Source organism: Vulpes vulpes, chromosome 7 (genome assembly GCF_048418805.1).
Source record: "Vulpes vulpes isolate BD-2025 chromosome 7, VulVul3, whole genome shotgun sequence".
Lineage (NCBI taxonomy): Eukaryota > Metazoa > Chordata > Mammalia > Carnivora > Canidae > Vulpes > Vulpes vulpes.
Window position 1 is genome coordinate 23,840,937 of NC_132786.1, and position 18,633 is coordinate 23,859,569.

Here is an 18,633-nt window from a genome sequence, read left to right on the forward strand (position 1 = left end):
CAACATATCATTAAAGAGCTATCAACAGAAAGACTAACTACCTACCAACAGAATAATCAGAAGCAGCGCATAGCTTACCAAAATGGTAGAAAACAAATGATACTTAGCATTAGCTATCATATCATACTTAGTCCTCTCCAAATTATATTTCTGTGCTAGTCAAAGTATTTTGTTTATTTGGATTTGGCTTCACTTTGTAATACCTCTAGCCTTCTGGCAACTACTTCTTTTTGAATTTCTTTAGACATACTAATCCACTTTTGAATTTGAGGAGCCAGAGGATCTTGAAAGATTCTGGAGGGACTTTTTCTTTAAGTGAAAAGTGAAAAAGACTGTATTTTGGGCTTGGTGTTATTTTGACTTAATTCAAATTCTTTAATTCATGGAACACTTTTTTTTTTTTTTTAAGTAGGCTCCACATTCAGCACAAAACCCAATGTGGGTCCCAAACCCACAACCCTGAGATCAAGACCTAAGCATCAAAAGTTGGATGCTTAACCGACTGAGCCACCCAGGTGCCACCATCAGGCATTATCTTTTACCCTTCCTAGATCTCAGTCTCCCTGATCTGTAAGACAGAAAGACCTTAGGCTGAAACATAACTGTATACTGTAGGCAGTAGTGTGACAGTTCAGGCATATTTATCACATATTAGCATGATTACCTAAGTAAGACAGATTTATTATAATATTCACTACTTTAATGAAATTTTATGAAACTGACAGAATCACATAAAGTTGTAACTCTGAAATAAAATATAAAAATAGCTTTAATAGCATTAAAGAATAAAAGATACATTTAGTTCTAAATGTTAGTGGTATCAAAGTATACAGTATTATTGCCAAGAATTCTCTATATTAGATAAAATCTGAAATTCTTTGATCTAAGAATAAAGGTCTAAATGTTAGCAACACTTTTGAGTTGATGATTTAAATTCGCTAATTGTAACTGAAGAAAGTAGGTATATTTCTTCCTATTTCATATTTAAAGTAACCTTCCATTTTATACCTGCTCTTTAATTACAACCCTGAAATACAGTTAGCAATTAATAGTCTGATCTTGGGTTGGTTTTCAACATTAAAGGAAAAAAAAATTTTTTGCAGGAAAAGAGTACAGAATGAAAAGCATTTAAGTAAAATAAAAAGAAAATTTACCCAAACTATTATTTCCCTGCTAAACTACGTCATTATTACTTTTTTCACTGGTTCTTCATTTGAAGCCAAAAAGGATGAGTAAATAAAAATTAAACTTTAAAATCTTTGACATACTTCCTGGGTTATCAACAGCAGATAATGAATAGCATTCCTAAATAACAAGAGAGCTCCTAAGCATAACTAAGACTGTCAATTTTGGCACCTAGTAGCAAAGAGACATACTACTTTTGGCCTTAAAGATTTCAAAAGGAAAGAAATGAAGTAGGGATATTAAAGTGACTAAGAAAACATGCAAATCTGCAAAACCTCAGTGACTAAGTCATCGTGCTTAAAATACATTAGGTCTTGGTAGTAGAGGTGTACCTTAATGGCCAGTGCCTCAGAAGTCAACTGGCCTTGCTAGATTACAGCTAATCTCAGCTAGGGAAAGACGGGAACTGGAATGCAATGCCGCTAGTCTTCAGCAAAACTGTCCTCACCTAAGACATTCACATGTTACTCTTAAGTCTTGACCTGGCACCTTGGCACAATGTCCTAAGAGGCTTGTAATTTTCCCCCTCAATTAGCTGTCTTTTATGTAATTGAATAATTTTTATTGAGCTTTAACTATGGAATACATACGTACCATTTAGTCGTCTCTGGAGGGCTTCCTCCTCTAGGGTAATAATATAAATTTGCTCATCCAGGTCTTCAAGAATCTAAATTCAAAGATCAAACCATTGACTAATGCAACATTACAAAACTAGTGCTTATGAGAATACTTAGGCTCTTTGGCCTATGATTTAGATAATCACTCAAAATTATTACAAATTTAAAATAAAAATACTCAAACTATTCTATTTGTAAGTTAAGGAAAATTATTTTAGCATATAACTAAACACATCAAAAGTTGCCTATTAGAAAATCCACATATATTTAAATTTAAGGATTAAAGAACACTGCAGCTCTCTCAATGACAAATAAATGTCTGAATTCTCAACATCCAAAAGGCTAAATATAATATCTCTTACACCCAAGCCAATATTTTAGAGCAAGAAGGAATAGATCACTCTGTCCAACATTGGCTTCTCATTTATATTTACCTACATAATATTTAACACAACAATAAACTCAATAACTACAATGCGATACTTTCCACTTACATCATCCATACATACTAAAAATTTTCTGCAAATTATGAATACTGGTGTTATAAATTCATTTTGTAGACAAAACCCTAGAGAAATATACTTGTGTATACCCACTCACTACCATGCCATACAACACTAGTAACAAACAAGAATCACTAATCAATCACCAGGCTCTGAGCCTAAGGCACACAGGGGCCATGATACCAACTTTCCTTCCCATCAATGTTCTCACCACTTTCTACTGTTTGGATCACAATTCAGTTTTTACATTTTTAAGATCTAGCCCATACAAAAAGATTTCCCCTTACGATGCAAACTGTCCATTCACTACCATGGGTCTGTCTCCATGTAAGTAATATTGAGTGGCACACAGATTTTGTGTTAAATGCTATGTGCCTCATCCCTTTGATTCTACAACAATCCAATGAAAAACAGACTGCTATCATCCCCATCTTATAACATGCTTCTTACAAGGGTTTGGCAAAGAAAAGTTATCTGCCTTGTGAAGCCTACATTCTTAGCCACTCTGAGCTGATGGGGACCTAAATATGAGTCAAACACAGTCCTTGAACTCAGCTCATATTCTAGTGTCCAGGAGACAGAACGAACCCAAAAAAATAATTTTAAGATTAAAATAACTCATGAATGAAGCAAAAATAAAATTTTACAAAAGTTCAGAGGAAGAAAGATTCCCAACTTCTAGGTGGAAGAAAAAGTTTTGGCAAGTGTTTTTGTTAATAGTAGCCTGTTAGCTTATAGCTTCATTTAGTGAAAAGGGGAAAGGCATTTGGGTCAGAAAAAACTATAAGCAAAACACAGGTGAAAAGGTACAAAGTACATTCAGCAATAAGGTGGTTTGAGTACCCTGGAGCTTATGGCAGAGCAGAACGACGGGCCAGAGCCCAGGGTCTGAAATCAGCTTCTGGGTTCAAATTCGGCCCCATCTTCACTGACCTGTAATCTTGTATGAGCAACTTAATCTCCCCGAAATGCAGATAATTCATCCATAAAATAAGACTACCGCCTAACTCATAGGTTTGTTAACAGGATTAAATTAAATGTGTGTAAAATATAGTACTTATCACAAGCATAAAGCCTAGACTGACTGAATACCATTAATACTGGGTGTTGGGGGGGCAGCCCCGATGGCCCAGCGGTTTGGCACTGCCTTCAGCCCAGGGTATGATCCTGAAGACCCAGGATCAAGTCCCACGTCAGGCTCCTTGCATGGAGCCTGCTTCTCCCTCTGCCTGTGTCTCTGCCTCTCTATCATGAATAAATAAATAAAATCTTTAAAAAAAAAATACTGGGTGTTAGGAACAAGAAAAGAGGTGAAGATAATTAAAGTTTTCAGAATAATGTTAATAAGAGACAAGTTTGGGAAAAAGCTCAGCCTTGGGAAGGTCACTAAGTCAGTGTTTTTGTTTTCTATAGGCTGAGCTTTCAGCTCCACGGGGTCTGCAGGTACAGCACTGACAACAGAGTATAGTTTGTTTCCAGTGTCTTCTGCTCCCTCGAGTTATACATTTCGAAGTGCCGTGAAAGTGGCAGAGGTAGTCAGGAGACTAGAGCAGAGTAACTGTAGACCAAGGACAGAACTTTGAACATTTGCCTATTTTGGGGGGCCAGGAAATGGAAACAGAGAAAAGAGTCTCCCAAAAAAGCTCCCCCAGAGAATCAGGAAGAAATTAAGAATGCAGTGTTATAAAACTTCTCCAAGATGGAAGTGAATTTCAAGATTTGATAGCATGTTTTATTTGAGTATATATACATTTAGGTAGCAAGTTAAATAATCCAATTTTATTTTTTAAAAGATATGATGAGATTTGTCATTTATTTTTTAAATGTTTCAAAATTAAGCAAGCATTACTAAAAGAATATCTACTACAATATTTCCCCAAACTGTTCCTTGACTAATTACCCCGATAGGAAAGACAAACATATAACTAAAAACAATTTAATAGGTACTACTAGTGAAATTCAAACAAAGGAGAATGTGAGAAAGGAGCTTGATTATTACAACTTAAAGAAAAAGTGAGGCAAAATTCAAAGATAGGCAGTGAGCACAGCTGACATGAGAACCAAGCCATGAGGAGGCTGTCAGGGGGACTGGAGCAGGCTGGGGGCATTGAGGGGAGAAAGCCCCAGACACATCTAGAAAGTGAAAGCAGACAGCCCATCAGCTGCTGAGTGTGGAATGAGAGTCAAGGATGCAGATGCAGAGGCCAGAGGTCAGTGGACTAGGGAAAGGTTGTGAGTCATGCAGAACTGAGTTTGCAGGCAATGAGGATCCATGAAAATAATTTAAATGGCAAGTTCCTTTAATGCAGCTAAGAATTATTCTCATGTGATAATATTTGGCAAAATAGCTAGAAACCGAACAAATTAGGGACAAATCATTAGAATTACTACCAACTGAAAATCATTTAAAGGGCAGCCTCGGTGGCTCAGTGGTCTAGCACCACCTTTGGCCCAGGGCATGATCCTGGAGACCCGGGATCGGTCCCATATCAGGCTGCCTGCGTGGAGGCTGCTTCTCCCTCTGCCTGTGTCTGTGCCCCTCTCTCTCTCTCTCTCTCTCTCTCTCTCTCTCCCTCTGTATCTCTCATGAATAAATGAATAAAATCTTTAAAAAAAAAAAAAAAAAGAAAATCATTTAAAAGTGAATATAGGGCAGCCTGGGTGGCTCAGTGATTTAGCGCCGCCTTCAGCCCAGGATGTGATCCTGGAGAACCAAGATCGAGTTCCATGTTGGGCTCCCTACATGGAGACTACTTCTCCCTCTGCCTGGTCTTTGTCTCTCTATCTCTCTATCTCTGTGTGTCTCTCATGAATAAATAAAGTCTTTAAAAAAAAAGTGAATATATATAGTAACTCTGAGATTAAAGTGAAAAGTATAATCAAAATATAACATAAGACATAACTGCTTCATAAGTCATAAATCTGGTAAATTCTGAAACATAACAGTCACTACTGATACAAGATAAAAACACCTAAAATATCTAAGTATTTGTAAATTTTGTCTTAAAATACGCTAGAGAAATTTCTACCTGAGTGTCTATAATTAATATTCTAAAAGAAAAACAAATTTGGTTTCCAAAGATGAAAAAGATTAAGATAAAAGCAACAACAAAGTCACAAGCCCACAGAAATATTCTCATGTTTTTGATTGCTAATTCCCAACTTAAAAGATCTTTAAATGTAAACACACTTATTTAACAAGATGACACACTTACTGTTGGCTTCACCAGCAACTGACCCATCACTGTGAACATGCGGGAAAGGCCCACAGGGGTACATACTACAGGAGAGATCACAGAGAGGAGGCTGATAAATTGCTAGTCCAAAAATATAGAACAGACTCAAAGATTATCATTTTAAGAAAACTTTTGTCTCAAATTTAGATTCTCTCAGTTTTTTGTCAAAGGACTCTTCAACTCATCAATAAAGAAGCTAGAGGGGGTAGCATGTGGAGGATAAAAGATACATCAAGATTGAAGAAGGCTTAGGACATGCAATACTCTAGCAGCTGAATAATAAATATTTTCACTTAAAAGAAATTAAAACCAACTAAAGAGCAGATTAAATTTCAAGTGCTAATGGAATTAAGAACCAGGCAACTATTATCTTAATTCCTTTTAACTACATTTATCTACTTATAAATATCCCTGAGAAGGAGATCCCTGGATGGCTCAGCATTTTAGTGCCTGCCTTTGGCCCAGGGCATGGTCCTGGAGTCCCAGGATCAAGTCCCACATCGGGCTCTCCTCATGGAGCCTGCTTCTCTCTCTGCCTGTGTCTCTGCCTCTCCCTCTCTTTCTCTCTCTCTCCCTGTCTCTCATGAATAAATAAATAAAATCCTTAAAGATAGATAGATAGATAGATAGATAGATAGATAGATATCCCTGAGATATGTTGTAATGCCTCAAGTAAAAGTGAACAAATTTTAAATAAAGGCCACAAATTCACCACCAGAATTCTATGTTACCATTCAAAAGTAGAATCTTTTTTAAAAATTTTTTTCTTTTTTTTTTTTTTTAAGATTTTATTTATTTATTTGGAGAGAGTTTGTGCCCATGAATGGGGAGACAAGCAGAGAGAGAGGGGGGAGAAGCACATTCCTCACTGAGCAGGGAGCTCAATGCGGGGCTCCATCTCAGGACCCTGAGATCATCACCGAAGCTGAAGGTAATGTTTAACCAACTGTTAAGAATCCTCAAAAGTAGAATTTAATGCTGCAGTGGGTGTGGGCCTGTGTGTGCGTGTGCATGTGCATGCACATGTGTGTCTCTCTTTACAAGAGAGGCTTTCCTTAAAGAAAAACACACGTAAAAAAAAAAAAAGAAAGAAAAACACACGTGTTTTATTTCATGGTTCCAGCTTATCAAAAAATTTATCTTAACATAAAAAAAGTTAAGGGACTTCAGAAACGTCTCCAAGCTATTAAGTAATCTCATCGGGAAATCTCACTATTATTTTCTAGAACAAAGAACTCCACTTTCCCATCAATGTTGAGCCAGAAAAATACTTACAGAGAAGTAACAAACATCCCATCAGAGATATACAGGAATATAAATAGGGTAGGTAGAACTCCCAGAGATCTATAAAGAAATTTATAAATATAGGTTAGTAAATCCAAAATACTGTACATTAAAATATAAGTTGACTATAAATTAATGTATTATAAACATCATAATTGTCTGGGTCTACTAAACCATATAATTTCTAAATTGTACAAAAAGATCTAAAATAGAAGAAAAGGAAATAACCCTTTTGTAAAACCTGTTTGGAGAGAGAGAAAAAAAGTCTCCATGGAATTTTTAAGAACAGAAACCAATTAACAAAAATCTTAAAAGCTGCTTGCTTGTTCTGAATATAGCAAACACATGAACACTCATTTCTCTTCTTATACATGTCTGAAGATTTGTTAGCTCTGTAAATTAACAACAAGGACTTATGGACACAAAGAATTATTCAAATGTTCAGGAAAGTGAATGTGTAATTACACCCCCAGTTCAGTGTCCCCGAGACACCAGCTTACCATACAAAGACTCCATGCTTGCAGCGTCATTGTCAATGAGTGCAGAGGCTACCCACACTATCCCGAGAATAAGGAGTGCGAGAAGGACAAGCATGACCACAGTTTCTAAAATTCGAGCTCGGATTCCCTGAAAAAGATAATGGAAACAGAAGTGTAGTCTTTTATTTCACCTCATGGATAATTAGGTTTCTATCCAGATGAAAGCATAAAAATTCTTTGAAAAGAGAGGAAATTTATATTTATTAGCAAGACAAAAAACACTAGCTTTACAGTGTCATGTTTAGACTGACTTTGTTTTACAAAATCATGTAGAATACCATTAAGCTTTGAAGAAATAACCAAAAAAATGTGTCATAAAAACCTATTTCAGGACTGTGTTTTAAAACACAAGGTGATGGATTTTTGTCTCTGGTTCTAAGCAAGGGGGTCGAGGCTGACTAAGGCCCTAGGCCAAGCAGTCATGGGAGCCAGATCCTGGGAATGCACACAGCCAGGCTCCCAGAGTGCCAGCCGCCAGTGTCACTCCCGCAGCCACCAGCGCAGTTGCCAGCGCCCCTTGTGCCCCCCACCCCTGCAGCCACCAGTGGAACCACCCTGCAGCTGCCAGTGCAGCAGCCAGCGCTCCCTCCTTTGCTCTCAGCAGCCCTCCACTGCTCCTCCACTGCTCCTCCACTGCTCCCACAGCAGTCAGTGTCCCCTGGCCCTGCCGCTGCCAGCAGAACCCTCACCCTCCCACCCCCACAGCTGCCAGTGCTCCCTCTCCCGCTCTCACCAGCACCCCCAGCTCCCACAGCTGCCAGCATGCTGCCCGTCCCCCCACCATGGCCACCAGCGTCCCACTGTGTCCCACTGCTCCTGCAGCCACCAGCGCCCCCTGCTGCACAAATCATGACAGGGGCCGCCCCCCTGCGATGCCCGCAGCAGAAACCAAGGACAGGTGCAGTGCCGGCTATCAATTATGTACCACTTCTTTCTTCACACTAGATAAAACCATCATTACTTCATGTGCCTAGAATATAATAAACCATCTTGATGCACAATTTTGTTTTAAATATAAAACAAATTCAGACCTCAGGGCCAAACCAGAGGCCAGACTTCTAAACTTGAAATCTAATGGACAAGGCAAACGAACAAAAAACAACTTTCTCATGTTCTTGAAAAACCACCAAATGACTGAATCTGTACCTAAATTCAAAGACTCACATTGATGTTTTATACTGTAATGCACTAATGTACATCTAATACAACAAACAACATTAGAAGTAAATCCATGCCTCTCAAGAAATGTCTCATGTAATCTTTCCTTCCCCATTAAAAATAGTGTGTGATAAAGACCTAAACCATATGCTTACTTCAATTTTGCCCTAACATTATTTGTTAATTCCTGATTCAATCACAGCATGCAGTCCTCAGATGGAGAGGACAGGGAACACTCCAGCACCACCGCCCCCCTGCCATGACACCAAGTTGGAGAGGCCTGCTCTTACTTGTCCAGTGTTACAACAGGGCAGGTCCAAAGATGTCCTCAAACGTGCAGTCAGCACAGCTTAAGTGTTTGCACAGCAAGGGAGGCTGGTAGACCAGAGTGAATGACGCTTGAATTTTAACACATCAGAGCTAACGGTAATTATGACTCGAATGAGATGAAATATGAATAGTCCCCAAACATACTACTAAAAAACACCCTCCAACTTTCCTGAAGAACCTGCACTTCACAACTTTCAAACCACTTAGGATACCAAAACACGACCACCACCTTTCTTTTCTTTTAAGTAGGCTCCACGCCCAGTGTGGGGCTTGAACTCACAACCCTGAGATGAAAAATCTTATATTCTACCAAGTGAGCCAGCCAGACACCCGGGACTGTCACCTTTAAATGGTATTTCTTTTTCCTCCCTTCTCTCTTTTTGAGCAATGGTCTTTTTTTCTAAGTACTACACATGAAATATTATATGGAAAGTTTATAACGGATAAAAAGAATAGGTGCTCTGATTTGTACATACTATGCCCTTTCAGCCTGTCTTTCTGTTTCTGACCGAAGCCAAAATCCTGCCTGCCTCCAAATACTTAGGAGTATTAGGGTTCCCAAAACACCTAACACCTATGCCTTAAGTGTTATGACATATGCACTAAACACTGTTTAAAATGTTCTAATATATGAGCTAACCAGTAGTGATCCTTGGAACCATCTGAGGCCCACTGTCCAAGAAAATGTTTTAATAATATGTGTGATAATTATTAAACAATTGTAACAATGTAATAGGAAGTGCAATATAGGGATCCCTGGGTGGCGCAGCGGTTTGGCGCCTGCCTTTGGCCCAGGGCGCGATCCTGGAGACCCGGGATCGAATCCCACGTCGGGCTCCCGGTGCATGGAGCCTGCTTCTCCCTCTGCCTGTGTCTCTGCCTCTCTCTCTCTCTCTCTCTCTCTCTCTATGACTATCATAAATAAATAAATAAATAAATAAATAAATAAATAAATAAATAAATAAATAAATAAATGGAAGTGCAATATATAACCATTACTATGGTAGTAAATGTTAGGGAATCAATCCACAATAAGATTTACACACTACCTCCAATACTCTAATAAAAATATTTCTTGGTAGTTAAATGTATTTTTCTTCAAATATGTTATTCTGCAGTGGAAGCCAATGCTCCATGGGTCTTTCTCATTTTTGTGCATCTCACAAAGAGAAGCAGGGACAGCCCTTGTTCTGGACAGTCTATTTTTTTAAGATTTATTTATTTATTTTGGGGAGAGAAAGAGCACATGCACATGCAGTGGGCAAGGGAAGAGGGAAAGAGAGAGAGAGAATCCCAAGCAGACTAACCACTGAATATGGAGCCCAACATGGGGGTCAATCCCATGATTCTGTGATCAAAACCTAAGCCAAAATCAAGAGTTAGATGCTTAACCAACTGAGACACCCAAGTGCCCCTGGAGTTTCTTTTTAAGGATGTCTGGATAGCAAACAGCCTTGGAAAACAGAGGCAGGTGTCTTTCTGAAGCAGAAGTAGGTCTGCAGAACAAAGGGCAAGCAGGTTTGCTTGCAGCACATTTATGGGTTTCCCCTAAGTTTGAGATTCCTCAGCTATGACCTGAGCTCACTATAGAAGCAACCTCCACCTGAGCCACACTGCCCCCAGGAGGCTGTGGGGGGGTGGGGAGGAATTGTGCTGGAACACAGGAAGCTCATGGCTTGCCTTGTTCTGAGTAATGAAGTCCCTTGAGTCTAATCCAGGAGTCTCATGTCTACAAGCACCACACAGAAATCTAGCAGACTGTCAGTTCACAAGTATAGTAAACTCTCAGACCCTCCACAGTTCTGGCAGCTGTGAGTGACAAGAGTGGGCAGCTAAAATGACTTTCTAGAGAAGAACAGTAAGGGCCCACAAGGCTGGGTTAAGGGTAATGAGAAGACTCCAAGATCCAGCAGTTAATGCTCCTAGCCAAGCAGTAGGCAGGTGAGAGAAGTGAGGGTCCCCCAAGGATGCTTGTCAGAGACTGAGCTGCAGGGGGAGCTTGGTCATAGCCCTTTCTCCCAGAGAGGAGGGGTGTTACTGTGTTCGTGTAACAGCAAGCCCTACAAGGCCAGGTTACAAGGAGCTATTTTTCTTGTATACTTTGTGCTTTTGTGTATTTTCCAAATTTCATAGAGTGAAATCTGAAATGTAAGTAATACGAGAAGAAATTAACGTTTTAATTTTTTAAGATTTTATTTATTTATTCATAGAGACACAGAGAGAGAATGAGAGGCAGAGACACAGGCAAAGGGAGAAGCAGGCTCCATGCAGAGAGCCTGACGTGAGACTCGATCCAGGGTCTCCAGGATCACGCCCTGGGCTGCAGGCGGCGCTATACCGCTGTGCCATCGGGGTTGCCCCCTTGTTTTAATTTTTAATTTTGTTAAAAGAATTAACTTTCAAGAGATTGGCACCCAGAAAAATAACTTAAAATATCCAAGTTCAGTTTATGAGACAGTATAGTGAGCTAATTCAGGACCCCAACTCCAGGAGCAGACTGCTTGGGTTCAAAGTCTGGTCCCATCACTGACCAACTATGTAACATTGGGCAAATTTCTAAATTTCTCTGTGTGTCAGTTTATTTCTTTGTAAAATGGGTTTATTAATAACATCCCTACCATATGGGGTCATTATAAGGATCAAATGAATTAACGTAAGTAACATGCTTAGCATTAAACTGGGTGCTTAGTAAGCACAATATAAGCATTAATGGTAATGGCCCAAATTACTACTGCCTTTGTCTTTAAAATCTCCAAGGCTTTGGAGTTCACCTATCATTTGTGTTTCTGAATTAAATTTATATCACCTTCTAATGCCAGCTTCTCTCCTTCTTGTCTGCCATCTCTGTCACTCACCGGCCATAAACCTATAAGAAATAATCCTGTGTTTCTTGATGATGTGAATACCAGGTTCACCAGCATCTCTTATGACATTCCCTGCCATGATGATTACCATGTACACTCTGAACAAACTTAACCTCCATTCCACCACAGCCCCACTTATGTACCAGCCTGATGCCCTCATCTCAGACAGTGAGACTGCCCCGAATATCTCTCCAATACCTCCAGCCCTCTAACCTAGCACTGTCTTCATCATTAGAACTTCCTCAAACCACCCAACTCCTCCAGTCAGTCTCATTTTCACTTGCCTAAACCCGATGTTGAACTGGGTATTTTATTTTTTTTTAATTTTTATTTATTTATGAGAGAGAGAGAGAGAGAGAGAGAGAGGCAGAGACACAGGCAGAGGGAGAAGCAGGCTCCATGCACCGGGAGCCCGATGTGGGATTCAATCCCGGGTCTCCAGGATCACGCCCTGGGCCAAAGGCAGGCGCCAAACCACTGCGTCACCCAGGGATCCCTGAACTGGGTATTTTAAAGACAATTCAATACCAGTAAGATTCTACTATTCCTGGTCCCTTTGATTTCCAACAGACTAGCTTAATTCCACTGGTGGCTCATTCCTTAAATTCTCAGTCCTATGAAAGAAACTTACAAAATCTCGAGAAACATGTGCTACTATATTCCAAACCGGGCCTTTGCTGTTATCAGGCAATACTCCTGCTGATCTCTGGTTGACTAACAATTTCCTCAATGATCTTTTAAATGTCTCCTTGAACCTAATTTCATCTCCTACTTTCTTACAAATTGCAGCTGCCCTTACCTCTTCCTTAGTAGGACATAACTCTTCCATAGTAGGACTTAGTAGTAGGAGCCTGCACATCTGTCAGCTTCCTTCCTCTACCTCTGGTTTTTCGGTCTCTGTTCTTATTTCTTTCATTCTTTATACAAAGGAAAATGCCTCAGATCCTTTTTCTCCCAGGGCTCAGGCATAGATGTTCATCCTTTCACATGCCAGATCAGTGCTTCTCAAACTTTGGCATATGTCAGCATTACCAAGGGGGCTTGACAATCCCTGAGAACCAGCCCAAAGACACCTCAGTCAATTCTGATGAAGGCAGTTCATCTGCTGAAGACACCAGACAGACTGCTCTGTTCTTCCCCTAGGTGATTTTGCCTCCTCATGCAACCAATGACTCTGAAGTTTATATTTTTAGTACAAATCTCACCACTGGGACCAAGATCCATACATCTTAGCTGCCACCTCCCCTCAAGTACTTAAAGTTAATTCTAAAGCCAAACTCATCACTTTATCCCCTAAACCTACTCCTTCAGTGCTACATACCCCAAAACATGACACCATTACCCACTGTGTTGTTTTTTCCAGATGCTGCAAACATCCTTATCATCTCCCTTCAACACACACACACACACACAACACGCCTTGGACCCTGATTGATTCAAACACCAAGCCCTTCTGATTCTTCTGTGTCATTACAACTAAATCCATCCCACTTCTCCTTCTGCTACCACATCCATCTCACCTGGACAGCTCTCTATTTTCCTAGCTAGTAGTCCAATATTCAAATCTTGTCTCTCTCTGCCCAGCCTGTTGCATTGCAGTGGGAATGCAATCTTCACAAAACAACTCTGATCATGTCACTCTTGGTCAGAACTTGCTAAGCCAGCAACAGGGTAACAGGTGCATTAGTGCAACAACAAATAAGTATCAAATCTCATTAGCACCACTTCTAAGTAAATGAGGTACTACACACGTATATCCTTAAAGTTGAGTCTTACTCTTTCTTCTGCTATTCAGATGGTGTACCAAATAATTACAGATGAAATAAATATAGATGAAACAAGGTATTTATGATTTAATAACCTAGAGGAGTGCAGCCCAATAGACCCTTCTGTGATGATGGAAATGTTCTATTTTTGTTATCCAATAAGATAGCAACAAGACACATGTGTTTATGTAGCACTTAGAATGTTATTACTATGAATGAAGAACTGTAATTTTATGTAATTTTAGTTCTTTTAAATTTATATAACCACACATGACTAGTGGTTACCATACTGGTCAGAGCAGAGTATTAACAGCCTGTTGCTAACAAAATCTATAAGTACTCTCTGTACTCTCAAGTACTTTATGGTTATTTTTTTTAATTTAACTTTGATATAAAATTATTTGAAAACAGCTTGGTTAAAGTAACCTCATTTGGGCAGCCCGGGTGGCTAAGCGGTTTAGCACCGCCTTCAGCCCAGAGCATGATCCTGGAGGCCCGATCGAGTCCCACGTCATGCTTTCTGCCTGTGCCTGTCTCTCTCTCTCTCTGTGTGTGTCTCTCATGATTAAATAAATAAAAATCTTTAAAAAATAATAATAAAGTAACCTCATTTAACATGCTATTGCTCTACTTAATGTTTTCATTAGCATTCATGTCAAAAAGAGGAAATCTACTACTAAATTCAAAAACTGCCCTTTTGTTTACATTAAGAAAAATTATATCCTCTTATTAAAAAAAAATTTTTTTTAATGCAGCCTACGTATGACCTGACAATAATACTAAGGTTCAAGACCCACACACTCATTCCCATATACTGACAAACTAAGTCCCCAAATAAATCTGTGTTTAAAGAAAAAAATTATGTGAAACAGCTTTTCTATAAAGAAAACGGTAAAAAAAAAAAAAAAAGGAAAAGGGTATGTAATTCTAAGATGCTTTTATATTATAGATAGTGAATATCATGAATAAATGTCTAGAAAGGATACTCATATGCTTAAGCAATCAAATAAGAATCATTTAACAAAAAGGACCTCTGTAGTCAAATCATATCAACAGTTCAAAATTTACTATCAGTATTTCTTTTGAAAAACAGTAAATAACTCAAAAAAAGAAAGCTGCCCATTTTTTCATCAATCAAGTACAAAAGACTGAGTTTGCAACATTACACTTACAGAAAAGGCTGCCACAGAGCAAGTCATAGAAATCATTGGATAGGATTATGCCTGTTTACAAAACACTGAGGATAACTACGGTAGGAAGAAATAACCGTTATTCTGACTCAGTCCACTAGGAGGCCAGGACACTTCACGTTTTCCTTTTAATTGTATTTATTCTCTTTTCCTGATTAAACAAGACAAAAATCAGCCCAACTTGAAATCAGTGAAGTGTCACATTTATGAGCTTTAGCAACACCAATTGAGAAACAAATGTTTTCATTAAGTGCAATGTAGCAGCTTTTTTTATCCTTAACAACTTTAGGACAGAAAGAAGAGGGGGTAACAGGGCTATAAATAATCAGAGACTTCATCTGTTAATGCAGAATTGACTGGCTCCTACAAGTGCCAAAAATACATAAACTATGGTCACTACCTTTCTTGAGATCATAAAAGTATCACAAAGCCTAAAAAGCACAAGGTTTGTGGCATGTAACACGTGAGATTTTTAAACTTTTGCGTGTGATTCTGTCTGCAAAGTAATGAAAGCATTGAGAGAGCTTTTATCACTACCATTAATCACCAGCAGGACAGCATATAAGCAAAAAATATGCCTACTGCTCATTTTTCCATTAAGAGTCAGAATCGGGAGCTTGGAAGCCCCAAGGGGAAAGGTTCCTATCAACTCTATTCTTGCATATGCTGAGCTAAAAGATGTGCCAGATGTCGGAATAACTTACTGAAATACCCTGCAAATAACAAAGTGGCAAAATATTGTCAGAGAGGAAAAAGGTTTCCATTGTTCATCTTAAAAAGAAGGAAGGTCTCCTGAATATAAGATCACAAACTATGAGAACTTGAACTTATCAACAGTTGTACTTCTTTCAAGTACTTTTGAATGCTTATACTATGTCATATATTACTAAGATTTCAGGAACTTTGTAATATTTTTACCCCCAGTATGAATACTTATCTTAATCCTTCCTAAAAACCATAAATCTAAATTACTTTAATGAAATTCCACCCTTTTTTATTAAAATCATAGTTCAATATACTAGTTAAAAGCAGCATCAATGAAAAAAAAAGCAGCATCAATGTTCACTCAATGTACTAGTTAAAAACAGCATCGAAACTAAGTACTTTCTTTCTGCTAATGAAACACTATATTATTTTTAAGAAAAGCCAGGTATATAATTACACTAGTTTCATATCAATATTATTTTGGAAATTATAACCATCATATTGTAACATTATAAATTAAGTAAGCTAGTAAAGACTAAATACATGTAGACAGATTTTAGATTTAAATAAGCACTGAATGGCTACAAGTCTAAAACATTAAAATAGTTATTGTTTTTTGAACTTTTCCTGCTGGTCAATTACACACTAAATTGCTTTGTGCTAAAGATCAATAAAGTGACAATTACAATGTATATACAAAAGCTCTAACAATAAGCTAACATGTTTCTGTGGTGATGAACATTTAAACAAGATTTTGCCTGGACATCCTGACCTCTCAGAAGGTATGTAAACACCATGTTATATAGTATGGCTCCACCCATCAGGAAAGCCTGGGAAAAATTTCTACATTTACAGAACATTTAAAATAAATATCAAGCCACTGTTCATTTAACAAAAAGAGTCTCTTAGTAACACTGAGCTAAGGTTTGCTCAGCAAGCCATCAAGACTGCGCCAAACATACACGCAGTCATCTGGGGAAGATCGATAGAAACACTAATAAAGAACAGAAAATAAGGGCAGGTATTAATTATTTTAAATCATGAAAAAGCTACAAATAAGCATCAGTAGAGTGTCAAACAGTTCCCCCCTTTACTCCCAAAGTAATCATTAAGAGTTTGGACAAAAAAAAAAAAAAAAAAAAAAAAATGGTCCCCGGTCAAAGAAAAAAGCTTTATAGAAAGCTTTGTTAAGCAATAGTGAAATATTTTTTAATATTAACATTTTCTGCATTTAATGTAGCCTATATAAGATGGAAAAATCAAAACTATAAGATGTCCAAGCTATTAAAATTTGACAAAAAGAATGTATTTTAGGATAAGTTAAAATAAAAACACTATCATTGCCAGTTCATTTAAATAAGATGTTCACTATATCCAAATTTATGAGAAACTTCTCATGATGTCAGACAAATAAAAATCCTCAGATGGCAAGTAAATAAATACAGCAAGTAAATGAAGTAAGTAAATAAAAGACTGACCCATAAAAAAGACTTCAAGGACTTTGTATGGAAATTTTAAAATATAAATCCAATTTTGGGGAAAAAAAAGATTTCTCAGTATACTACATCAGATCAAAATAACTTAATGGTCAGCCAGTAAGGACCTTTTCTTCTTTTCCAATAATCTTTAATTATCAATTTCACAGAAAAGAAGAGATGCAAACTGACATTTGCCAAGCTCCTACCAGTTGCTTTATACGTGTTCACTTAACCTTCACAATATATTAGAAGGTAAACTGTATTATAAATGAGGAAGCTCATATCCCAAAAAGTTAAATCATCTCCCTACAATCACCCTGTTCAAGGCTTGCTAGTGCTCACTTTAAATTCAGGTCTGTCAGCTTTCAGAGCCTGTGCTTTCCACCTCCTCACACGATAGAAATAAGACACCAAAGGTAAACTGACATGGAAATAGGGAGGAGGGGGAAAATGCTTAAAATATACTTAAGACAAACCTCTAATTAAGTAAAGGAAATAAAGCAAAATACCTAAAAGTTTCTTTTACTAGAACATTAATTTTCAATTCCATAATAGCAAATTTATGCTGAGGTCAAATAGTCCTATAAGAAGCTTTTAATACAATAGAAGTCAATACCTTACTATTTGTTTCACAAAACACCCACACATAAACTCCAATAAAGACACAACAGGCAGTGTATGTTCTCATTCATTTGGGGAATATAAATAATAGTGAAAGGGAATATAAAGGAAGGGAGAAGAAATGTTGGGAAATATCAGGAAGGGAGACAGAACATAAAGACTCCTAACTCGGGGAAACGAACTAGGGGTGGTGGAAGGGGGGAGGAGGGCGGGTGTTGGAGGGGAATGGGTGACGGGCACTGAGGTGGACACTTGACGGGATGAGCACTGGGTGTTTTTCTGTATGTTGGTAAATTGAACACCAATAAAAATTAATTAAAAAAAAAAAAAAAAAAAGACACAACAGGGCAGCCCGGGTGGCTCAGCGGTTTAGCACCGCCTTCAGCCCAGGGCGTGATCCTAGAGACCTAGGATCAAGTCCCACGTCCAGCTCCCTGCTCCCTGCATGGAGCCTGCTTCTCCCTCTGCCTGTGTCTCTGCCTCTCTCTCTCTCCTCTCTGTGTTTCTCATGAATAAATAAATAAAATCTTAAAAAAAAAAAGACACCACAAAATAAAGATTAGTGTTATTATTTATCACATTACTACAGCAAAATGTACAAAATCTTAAAGTGTAGACTATAACAGAAAGCACTGCCACATGATTTAGATGATAGCATCACATCATTTATGTGGTAAAGGGTACATTCACACGAAAAGCACTAGGAATTCCAAAATATCACATAAAGCTTAGGGCTATGTCCTCTCACACTATTAGCTGAGTGGGCCCATCTCTCCATGATTTCTACATTCCTTCCAGCTCCCAATAACAGCTACGTTGGGTGGGTAGGTGTCCATGCATGTGTATTTTACAGTTTCCCACTGAAAACCAATAAATTGCCATTTTAGCTTTACATATCAGCTTCGATTTGGGTAATGTGAGCCCATTAGCAAGAAATAAATAATAGCCTTTTGTTCCTTTGTATTGTTAAATAATGATGGTATACTGTTCAGCTCTGCATGTCTATTAAATATTGTGGATATACCACCCAACTTAAAGACATCATCACAACCGATGTGGCACCCATGTGGCCCTCCCAACTGCACCAAACTTCCACATCAACCTGGCCAAATGTAACCACTAATTTGACCTGTCCATATCTGTCATTGATTTATTTT

The 18,633-nt window shown here is 38.2% G+C and overlaps 1 protein-coding gene across 10 annotated transcripts in view; it reads right to left on the minus strand.

The window, feature by feature from the left end:
- Nucleotides 1-18,633, minus strand: part of LMBR1 (limb development membrane protein 1) — a 323,369-nt gene that overhangs the window by 228,089 nt on the left and 76,647 nt on the right. For all 10 annotated transcript variants that reach the window (XM_072763254.1, XM_072763256.1, XM_072763252.1 and 7 more), the window contains 4 exons: nucleotides 7,326-7,452; nucleotides 6,817-6,885; nucleotides 5,521-5,585; nucleotides 1,780-1,852 (listed from right to left, as the gene is read on the minus strand). In XM_072763254.1, coding sequence (XP_072619355.1) covers nucleotides 1,780-1,852; nucleotides 5,521-5,585; nucleotides 6,817-6,885; nucleotides 7,326-7,452 — 334 coding nt within the window. The remainder of the gene's footprint in view (nucleotides 1-1,779; nucleotides 1,853-5,520; nucleotides 5,586-6,816; nucleotides 6,886-7,325; nucleotides 7,453-18,633) is intronic.